The sequence below is a fragment of the Antrostomus carolinensis genome, unplaced genomic scaffold, assembly GCF_000700745.2.
Source record: "Antrostomus carolinensis isolate BGI_N321 unplaced genomic scaffold, ASM70074v2 scaffold47917, whole genome shotgun sequence".
Classification (NCBI taxonomy): domain Eukaryota; kingdom Metazoa; phylum Chordata; class Aves; order Caprimulgiformes; family Caprimulgidae; genus Antrostomus; species Antrostomus carolinensis.
The window spans coordinates 2,384-13,479 of record NW_010326237.1 but is presented as its reverse complement, the minus strand read 5'-3'; the positions used below and the strand labels follow the sequence as shown (position 1 = coordinate 13,479).

The 11,096-nt window shown below is 42.3% G+C and overlaps 1 protein-coding gene across 1 annotated transcript; it reads right to left on the bottom strand.

Annotated features, from left to right (window-relative positions):
* Positions 1-8,651: 8,651 nt before the first annotated feature.
* LOC104527709 (bromodomain and WD repeat-containing protein 3-like) lies at positions 8,652-10,742 on the bottom strand (the record flags this gene model as incomplete). Its single annotated transcript, XM_029085840.1, has 3 exons — positions 10,604-10,742; positions 8,995-9,372; positions 8,652-8,832 (listed from the first exon to the last, which is right to left on the bottom strand). Coding segments are annotated over exons 1-3 (671 nt in total), but the record flags the coding sequence as incomplete, so codon positions are not given.
* Positions 10,743-11,096: the final 354 nt, after the last annotated feature.

Here is an 11,096-nt window from a genome sequence, read left to right as displayed (position 1 = left end):
CCGCACCTGCGTCACGGCAAAGGTTCTCCTGGCTCGACATCTGATTCTCCGGGTTTTAAGACAAAGGGCTTTTTATTCACCGAGAAATAAAAGACATCTCAAAAGTCTGCACTCCCAGGGGCAGAGGAGGGGGCTGCCTCCCCTCCTGCTGCAGGGTCTGGTGGTCACATCTCCACCCCACACCCCAAAAATGGCCTTGGAACAGCTTTGAATGCACACAAACACCCACTGCGCTCCGCTTCGTGCTGCTGAACGAGCCTGGAAAAGCAGCTTTGGTGAGGATATAATAACTGAAGCACAAATCCCAGACTGGTTTGGGTTGGGAGGGACCTCAAAGCTCATCCAGTTCCAACCCCCCTGCCAGCAGCAGGGACACCTTCCACTAGACCAGGTTGCTCAAAGCCTCATCCCTCGTGCTGAGGGACATGGGTTAATCAGGGACTCGTCAGTGTGAGGTTAATGATTGGATTCCATGATCTTAAAGGTCTTCTCCAACTGAGGTGATTTTGTGATGCTGATTCAACCTGGTCTTGAACACTTCCAGGGAGGAGCAGCCACAGCTTCTCTGGGCAACCTGGGACAGCGTCTCACCATCCTCACAAATCATCCTCCTGCAGTGCCTGTTTGGAATGGAAAAGCTGGGATGGAGATAAAAGGCTTTGCTTCTCCTGCAAAGCTCAGCAAAGCTCCGAGATCCAGACACCACCCCATGACCCCGACGTGGCGGGCAGTGCTTCCGAGTTTTCCAGGCTGGAAAGGAGCGTTGGGATAACACAGCTGTCCTGCGTGTCAGGGCAAGGTTGTATTTAGTCCACACACTGCTGAAACGCATCAAAATCACTATTTTATTCTAAAACACCTGCAAAAATTACTGTTCAGAAAAAAATACTCCTACATTGAGTTGTTCCCTACCACAATGGCATTTTATATCGTGTATTTTTTAACATGTATTATCAAAATCCTGCACTGTGAGAGCGGTACCTGGTGGGACAGGCTTGAGAGAGCTGAACGGGTAAGGAAACACCTGCCTTTGGCTGAGGTGATGCTCTCCAGCCTGTCCTGCTCGAGGTCTGCACAGGTTAGAAAAGTCTCTATATCTGGTTTATAAAAGTTTCCTTTTTTTGTAAGTATAAAATGATCCAGTCGACTCCAAAAGTGATTTTGACAGCTACATTGAAAACTTAATTTAATTTTATTTTTTTTTGGTCTTTTTAATGCCTAAACTATCTAGTAAGCCATGCAAAAGCTGAGCTGGACGGGCCAGGTTACGGCTGGGAGACTGTCCCTAACTGAGCACCTTGTAATAACCATTTCTGAGTATTAAACCACCCATGCCTGACGGGATGAAAGGGCTTTAAAGCCTTTGTGCAGCCTGTGCCAGTCCCCAGCCCCTCCCAAAGCATTTTTGGGACAGCACAGGGTCAGCTTTCCCAAATTTTGCAATTTAGCCACTTGCAGGGGATGGCCAGCAGCTCCCCTGGCCCACGGGCCAGTGCTCAGCCCACACTGGCCACCACCCCAAGGCAGCTTTTAGCCAAAGCTGGTGCCCTCCATCCCCCGGCTGCGGGCGCTGCTTGCTTAGGAACAGTCCTGTTCAAACAATATTATCACTGCTATTCAACAAAAGGGCAAGAACAGGGATGAAAAAGGAGCAGGTTTTGGGTTTGCATCAAATACCCCTTAAAAATAATCACAACCTCGTCCTCGAGCTGAATCTCACCCACGTGGCAGGAGGGACATCGAAATTTCCCAGCATGGCCTGGATTGGAAAAGCCCTTTAAGATCATCGAGTCCAACCATGAACCCAACACTGACCAGTCCCCGACTAACCCATGTCCCTCAGCGCTGTGTCTACACGACTCTTCAATCCCTCCAGGGATGGGGACTCCACCACTGCCCTGGGCAACCCCTTCCAATGCCTCAGAACCCTTGCAGCAAAGAAATTCTTCCTCACATCCCATCTCAACTGCCCTGGCCACAACTGGAGGCCAAACCTCCTCCTCCTCCTCCTCACCCGCCCTGGTGCTGCTCGGGAGGTTCTGCACAAGACCTGTCACCCCAGACAGCATTTTTCATGTGGTTTTCCAAGAAAGCATCAGCTGCTCCTCTCCTTTCAGGCAGGAAAATGGTATTTTGGAGCCATTAAGAGATGAAGATTTGGGCAACAGACCCCCAGCGAGTCATCGCACTTGCCCTTGGCCTAGGTGAGGAGGGTCTCTGTCCTCTCCTGCTGGAGATCTGCACAGGTTATAAACATATATACAAGTTTCTATATCCAGTTTATAAAAGTTTCCTTTTTTCTAAATATAAAATGATCTAGTTGAATCAAAAAGTGATTTTCTTTTGCACTGAAAACTCTAATTTTTTAAATATCTAAACGACATAGTAAACAATGCAAAACCAAAGGAAGAGTTTATCTTTTTTTTCATTTATTTATTTTTTTTTTTTTTATTAAGACAATCCCACAGCTGGAAAATGAAACATCCTAGATTACAGAAGTGACTTCAAAAAAACTCTAGAAAAAAATCTTTACAAATTTACATTTGTACAATACAAAAAACTAACAGCTCATTGCATATAAATATTACATTTGGTCTGCCAACAAGTGGCATCAAAATCCCTGAAGTATTCATTTAAAGGGACCTGAGATAGCAGATGTGAAGATATGGGCATAAATATCACCTGGAAAAAAAAAAAATTAATATAAAAAGTAGACATAATTCTAATAGTTTTGTGCATTTTTGGAGTATTTTACATAACCCAGAACATGAAGTGTAGAGCCTAAATCACGTGAATTTCATCGCTCCAACATCAACTGGTATTTCTAACTGGAGTCTGCTGCAGTGACTCATGGAGGAATGACTAGCCTGTATTTCTATTTCTACAGAAAAAAAACCATCACCAGACTCTGATTTCTGAATATATCCGAGCAGCCACCACTCTCCAAAGAGGCGTTTTGAGGAAGAGAAACGGAGGATTCTGATTTTATCTATCCAAGAGCGGTGCAGAAATTTCTCACAGAAATTGGGAAGATATAAAGGGAAAAAAAAAACCAAAAAAAAACCCCAAAAAACTGAGAAACTGCTCTTAATTATCCACCAGTTTAAATATTTCCCAAATATTTACACATTCGTCAGCTCCCAAACGCGGCTGCATTTATCAACCCGGAGTATTAACTCGCAAGCGCGGCACTAAGCTGCTCGGTTTGGACTTTTAAATTCTCACAAACTCTTATCAGGTACCCACATCCATGCACATAAATGTCTTTAAGCACCATTTTTAGAATACTAGAGTTAAGGCTGTGACAGTAATTCCACTGGAAATCTAATTTGTCAGGGATTCATAGCACAGTTGTGTAAGGTTGCTGTGGGCTGAACATGACATATTAGAAAAATGTACAAGCTTCCAACAGGTCTTTGCATTTCTAATACTAAAAAAAAAAAAACAAAGACAACTTTTAAGACTAAATTTTGCAGGCTGTTACTTACTGTACATAAATAAAGGAGTTTTGTTTTGTTTTTGTTTTTGTTTTTTTTCCCCCAATGTGCAAACCTCTTGATATACTAATATTTGAAAATTATCTACCGCACATGCGCAGTAATTTTCTAGAATACATACTTGTAAGAACACAATGACAGCTCCCAACAATACTAAAGAGAGATTTATCCTTGGATTGTTAACTGCTCCTTCAAGAAATAATTAGCATTTTATAAAATTTGCATGATGTTTTTTTTTTTAAAAAAAAAGATATGTAAACACACAAATATGTTTTTAAAACATTGAATTCATCACACAGACCAACGACAGCAGGACACTCCAAGTCAGGGTTGATGAGACATCCTCAAACCTACAGCGATTCCGTTTTCCCTCTCATTCAATTAAAGATGAATTATTAATCAAGCTCTTATTAAAAAAAAATAATAATAATTAGTGATTTAAACTTCTTATCTCATGTTAATACTGGGTGATTTTTGAACGGTGGTCAGAACACTGCGGAGACACCCGGGGCAGCCTTTTCAAGCGCTCGCCAAGGTTCAAGCCAAGGTTTTTTTGTCAAAAGCAACACATTGTAGTTGGGTTTTCCATATTTATTTTTTTTTTAAATGACCTGAAAACTCTCTTTCCTCCACACCCAGTGTCCGTTCTTGTCAGTGATTTTGAAATCACACAGCCTTTTGTGCAGGAGAAGCAGCTGAGGTTTGCATTTAAGAAAACATTCGGGGAAAATTAAAATACGTGACAGGATTCAAAATATAAGCAGTCAAAAACCCTCCACAGATGATTTCTTCACGACTCTATTTAGTTTGTGTATCGCAGGGTGGGGTTGATTGGGATAAGGGGGGTAGCCTCTGCGTGGTTTATGGAGGATGGAGTGATAGGAAGGAGTGATAAAGCTGCCCAGACCCATCTAAGTTCAAGCACCGACCTACAGATTTCAGGGGTTATTTCCAAGAGCAATCTCCCGCGAGGCTGGAAGCAACACAACTTCTACACGGGTGACATGAACCCCAATTCATAGAGCAAGAGGAAAAAAAAACCAACCCAGGAGTGATTGAGCAGAGGTGGAGCAGACAAATGAAGGGATCCCAGGTGGAACTAAGTGGTGTTTTACGTGGGAGCCGTCCTGCTGCCGTGCCTCCCCGCGACCGCCTGCATCAGCGCACGGGAAGGCACGTGCTGCCCCGGCCGATCCCGCACGGGTGGGCACAGAGGTGCTGAGCAGCCAAGAAACCTGCCCTCAAACTTTCCATCTTCCTTAAACCCACCTCCAGCAAGATGGGAATGTTGCTAGTAAATAAAGTAAGGCAGGTATAAAAAAAATATGGAAAGTCTTGAGGGAAAAGAAGGATAGGAAGAATTAAATCTGTCTAATAAAATTCATCAAGATATCCTAAATTTGCCAATAACCTACAGGAACAATGAAGGGAAGCTCAAGAAGAGAGGTGGAGCACGGTGAAGAGAAAAAGAAAAGGTGACAGAGAAAATAAAAAGCAGGCAAAGTCTGGGCTGAACTGAGACACCAGCACATCACTGCGGCAAAATAAGGTTTGTTTGTCGTTCGTGCCCTGGTCTGGGAAGAAATGGGAGCGCTACGGAGACGGCTGATGTGCAGCCAGGAGAACTGGAGAACCCAGATGCACACAAGATGTTCAGCCCCATCTCCATCCAGGCTGGAGAGCGTGGGGCTCACGCTCTGCTGTGAGCACAGCCCCTCGGGCACCAGCCCTCTTTTCCAAGGTGACTCCCAGTGCTCTCAAGCCCCCTGGGAACTCGGGAGAGGGATGGGGAAGAATCGCACATCTCGGGAAAACCTGGAAGCACCAACGCCCCAGAATTAATCCTACAGCAGCAGAGGAACCCCCAGCCTGCCTGCACACCTTCTCAGCCTTCAGGAATCTGATCCCCAACCTCCACCACAGACCTTCAAACCCTTTTCTTAGTTTTGAAGGGTTTTTTTTGTTAAAAAGTGCAAGGAGAGAGACTATGGTCCTGACTCTGCAACACAGTGCAGCCTGCTGGGAGCTGGGCAACCCCAGGAGATGCTGGCTGAGCACCCAGGGTTTGGATCAGCTACAAGATTGACATCATTTCCCTGCTTCTGCTGCACTTGTTGAGTTGATATGAAGTTTTGTACAACCGTAAGTGGCTCCTACTAGGATCTGGGTTTTGAGAGAAAGTCTCCAAGTTGCTAGGAAATTATAATTATTCCACAGAACGAGGCTACGAGAGATCAACTGCTTAACTCAGAGAAAGAATCCAGATACAAATCCAAATGAAAATAACATCTCTAAAACCAAGTGATTTCTTTCATGCTTATAAAAGGTTCTCATGCACAAAAAAAGCGCTTTTTTGGGTTTTTTAGGTTGGTTTTTTTTTTTTTTTTACAAGAAGCAATAGTTGTTGTTCCAGCACACCCTGCTGTCTAGCTCTTAATCATGTAACACATTTGATTAATACTTACGCCACAGCAAAGTGATGCTCGTTATCTTCACAGTACTTCATTACACAGAAAAAAAGATACATGTAAGACCATATTTAACATTATTCTAATTGCTGCTAAAATACACAAACTTATTAAAAAATAAAAGAGAATGATTTCTCTGGAATCCAAGTGTTTTATCTCTCCCCAACCCCTACACAAAATAAATAAGGTAAGTGGATCTTCAGCCAGTCAGAAATATAGGAAAAGCAGGGTTTTTTTTTTTTTTGCATTTCAAGATTTTCAGGGTTTGGAACAGAAACCATAGTGTTTACATTAGCTCAACAGGACTGATCTAAAAGCAGTATGATTCTGACTACAGACTGATGTATACATGCTCTTCCTGGTTACTATATGTAGAAGGACCAATCAGTCAAAGAAAGAATACATTTCTTATAAATATATATGTGTGTATATATATACATATAGATGAGAGAGATGATAGGACAGGTGTTTCTATTTTAAAGCCCAGTACAGATCTAGGAGAGCCTCTGCATTTTCTTTCCCCCCCCCTATGGAAACACAACCAAATCAAGTCCAGAAATGGATTATGGCCAATTCGAGACCTTCCTTAAAAAAATTAAAAAGTGTGATTTTTATACTGTACCATAAACTCCTATTAATGCTCTGAGTAATTTAGGGATATACTCTCCTCCATCACAAAACTAAACCTCTGCATTTTTTATTTTTTTATTTTTATTTTTTTCTTCAAGTCACTTTTTGCATCTAACTAGAATTTTTGGAAAGCGAGCTAAAATAGCTAGTGCTTAATATAGGAAAGTAAAAAATTAAATTCCTTCTGCATCTTGAGAATATACATGGGTCACTCTTTGCTGCCTGAGGTTTTCCAGAATTATTGACCAAGCTGTGCACAGAAGAACTTAAGGATATTGGATGAAAGTTGGGTTGTTTTTAAATAATAATAATCTTGAAAAACTCCACCAAAACTTTCTGGTCTTTTTTTGTTTGTTCTCTCTTTGTAATCTAACTCACTCTCTTAACCAAGCTACAACTGTCAGACTCTATAGACAACGGGAGAAAATTGAAGTCCCATATATATTCCAGCCAGACCCTATGAAGGAAGAGGCTGCTCTCCTCCAGCTCAGCCCACGCCAAACACCTCTCTGCATTCACCGAGGAGCAAGACTACAAATGTCATCACGTACTTCACTACTACTACTACCCAAATGATTTCTGCTTTCTGGGGTTTTTTTTAGGATAACAAGAGTACAGTGCAACACAAATTCTCTTCTGGAAGCTTGAGATACAAGAGCCTGTCTGGAGGACGTGAACAGGAGCTCATCCAAACTCAGCCAGCCACCAGAGGAACCAGAGCTCTGTGCCGCTCCCTCATCACCTTCATCAAGGGGCAAATGAAAACAAACTCAGCTTTGCACCGAGCTGAGCGGCAGCAGAAACGTGTGGGAGACACTCAGCCTCTCTGCACAAACAAATCACCACCTGCTGAAAACCTTACGCTGCTGAAAACTCTGAGAACTACTGAGATCAGTTTTCATCGTGTCAACATAATGAAGACAGAGTTACTCGACAACTTCACGAGCAATTCCATCCCTCTCCGCTCCTTCCTGCCTCTCCTTCAACACGTACTGACTAACAGCATCTATTTTCTTTTCAGTTTCCAGTAGTTGTAAATAGAGGTAGCTGAGCTACTATTAAAAAAAAAAAAACAACAATAAATCACACGTTATGCTTTGAAGAGGAGGAACCTTTCAAATGTAGAAGTTACCCCTTAGCTGCACAATCTCTATTAATACTATAAAAATATGAGAGGACAAAAAGAAAATAGATGCAAGTCACTTTTGCATTTGGCACCTTTTGTCTAGATATTCATACTTCTCAAGTATTCTCTCTTTGTTTGTTTTTTTTTTTTAATAAAGTTAATGCACACATAGGACACACCACATCAAAGGTTTGCTACATATTTACAAGGCACCAACCCTTTGTCACTTTTTTTACATGAATAAAGAACCGCTAGAAAGCACGTCAGGACCCTCGGTTAACTGTAGTATAGACATACTTCAGTTCAGCACAATTCATGAACGTTTGGCCTGGGAAGATTAAAATAATCCAGATCCTTCTTACCATATAGAAACTGTAAACATTTTATAGCTGCCTTTAGGATTGGTGTATTGTGCAAAAGTTATAATTATTACTGTGTATAAGGATTTATGGCAGAAACCACATAAAAACTCTGTAAGAAGGTGCTGTTTCTATAATACAAAAACAAAACGAGGGAGAGAAGTCATAACCGTGACTCCAAATGTCATGTTCTTATCGAGAAGCTGGAAGCCTCTTGAATGGGATGAGCTCGTAGTGTGTGGGGAAGAATTTCTGTAATTTAAGGCCTAATGAGTAAGGCTTGTTTTGACCAATGAAGTGTGGCGATCTGAAGTTTGAAAACGAAACGCAAACTGACATCATGGAAAAAAAGCACCACTGAGAAACGTGAGTGGAGTCCCCCCGCACAACTTGCTTGGTAGATTTTTCTGGTAAAATCCCTGCAGTAGAAGGCCATTGAAGTTCTTTGAAAATTGTTCCAAAGTTGGTTTGTGGTTTGTTTTGTTTTGTTTTTTTTTCCATCTGTCAATAATTCCATCCCATGAGATGGCTGACCCTGGCTTTTTCTGTCATTTTCCTCACCCTGCCTGACCTGGAAGTACCAAGGTTCAAAGGATCCTCGGTGTGCACAAAATTGTCATTATCAGAATCGTCGTTGTACAAGACAGTTCTCCTGCCCTCGTTCCTGGTTTTGATTCGAGGTGGTCTGCCGAATCGCCCTCCAAACATGTTTTCACCAAATTGTCCTCCAAACAGATTTTCAAACTCATCGTCTGTAATTCGGGCACGTTTCGCTCTGGTGGCTCCTCGTGAGGCTCCTCTGCCCCCTCGGCCTCTTCTTCCTCCCCTGCCGCCACCTCTTCCTCTGCCACAGCCTCTTCCACCTCTGCCCCCTCTTCCTCCTCGACTCCATCTCCCCCACCTCCCCCATCTACCTCTCCTCCCTGTCCCTCTGCCCTGCCAATTCCGTTTCCCACTGGTGATTTTTCTTTTGATTTTTCTTTTGGGTTTTTTAGATTGCACAACTTTGCTGTAGTCATGGTCTCCATCAATGTAATCCTGGTCTGTTCTAGATGTTGATTCAGAGTCTGAATCGGAGCCACTTCTGCTTTCAGAACTCGAACTGGATCCTGATTCCCCACTTTCAGATGAAGATAAACCAGATTTTTCCTTTAATTCTCTCTTCTTCTTTTCCTCCTCCTCTGCCTCCTCCAGATGCTCATCTTCTTCTGATGCACTTATTAACTTCCTCTTGACTCCTGTCCGAGGTTCTCTGCCATCACCATTGGTAAGTGGTCCATCAGGAGAGTGATCTAAGCAAACACAAAATAACCCTATTGGTTATCATCATCATGCCTGAGCCAAATAGGACACAAAAAGTGGGATTTGCCTTATGTGCCTTTGAGGTGTGCTCTGGGGATGATCCAGCTCTGAGCTACTCACCACAAATGACCTTTTTATGCCGTGGAGACAAAGAGATGGTCTAAGGGGAAAATTTGTCAGACAAAGTAAACACAGCTCAGCTCATAGAAACAAGGACTGCAAACTGTCTTGACTGAGAGATTAGTGAAGACCCAGCCAATAACAGGAGCCCAGAGTGACTAGGTTAGACATGAACATCTAACATTTAGTCAGACTAATCTTACCTAGGGTGTCAAGGCAGAAAAAACCCTCTAAAATCCATTTCAAACCTGCATGCATTAAAATAACGCTCTACAAGCAGTATTTATTCCCCATCAAATGCATGTTCCAGGGAACGCTTGTGGTAAGCACAATTTCCAGACAGTAAATAACCCAAGAAAGTTCACTAGGATCACTGAACACCTTAACTTAAAAAGATATGAAGTGTCTTGCTGGCTTGGGACCCAAAATACTGCATGTTTTCAGAGTTATGAATCTGACAATGAAGATTACATCTCTTCTTTAACACGAGATACTTGTTAAATGAAAAGCTCACCTGTAACATACAAAACTGCTGCAGGACAGTAGTATGGACTTGGCAAAGGCTTCAGGGTTTCAGCCAAGGCTCACTCGATGCCTCCCTCAGTGGGAAGTCGCACTAACATGCCCCAGAGACAAAATATCCCAGTTTTCAAACAGTGTTTCCCTTCTAATCACAACCACTTCAGTCTTGATTACGATAAAAATATTCAATTTTTTAAAAACTTTTCTTGAGCTTTGGTTTCAACTCGATTAATAAAAAGACAAGGTTTTGGGGTGGGGACTCTCTTGGTTTGGTTTGCCTTTTTGTAAGTCCTGAAGGAACTGCAACCCTCAAGAAATTAAAAAGCAATGAAGCTTTTCCATCTGGAGAAGTTTTAAAGGAGTTCACTGAAGTGCCTGTGGCATCACAGGTATGCCATGCTTCAGGCAAGAGACCACAGAACTGTAAGAAGTAAGGTAAATTCAATTCTTTAGTATGGTTTGGGGATATAATATAATGTTTGACTCTTGCAAGAACATCATCAGCATCAAATGGAAGCAATATATTTCATTTCTAGTGAAACTGGTCATTGAAAGAACAAGACACTTATGATTTCTCACCTTGTTTCACTGGTGTGGATTTACTCCTGATGGGTCTACTTTTCCCTGGATCAATGATATTTCCACCTCGGTTCTGTGCGTTTGAGCCTGAGGAAGATGGTTGACCTTCCATCTCTTCACCAGTGGCTGAACCCAGAGGTTCTTCTGCTGTATCTGAAACTTTAGACAGGACACCACTAACGTGATAGAGTAACTTTTATCCTCTATTTATAAGCTTGTAACACGAGGCATTTTGGGGAAGTTTGGTATTATCTGAGTTAACAGTCTGAGTCAGGATGTTTATCTCACCAACCTGCCTCTGAAGTCATGAAAAGACAGACAACTCCAGGGTGTAATCCAAAGTAAGCTTAATACATTCGTTAAGTCCAGGCTCTTGTCACTAGATTAATTTTTAGCAAGGACAGACCCAAGTTCCCTGTTCTCTGACCTTTACCAATAACTTAGCAACAGTTGGAGGGCCAAGTTCATCTAACACAACCTGTAGACAACATAT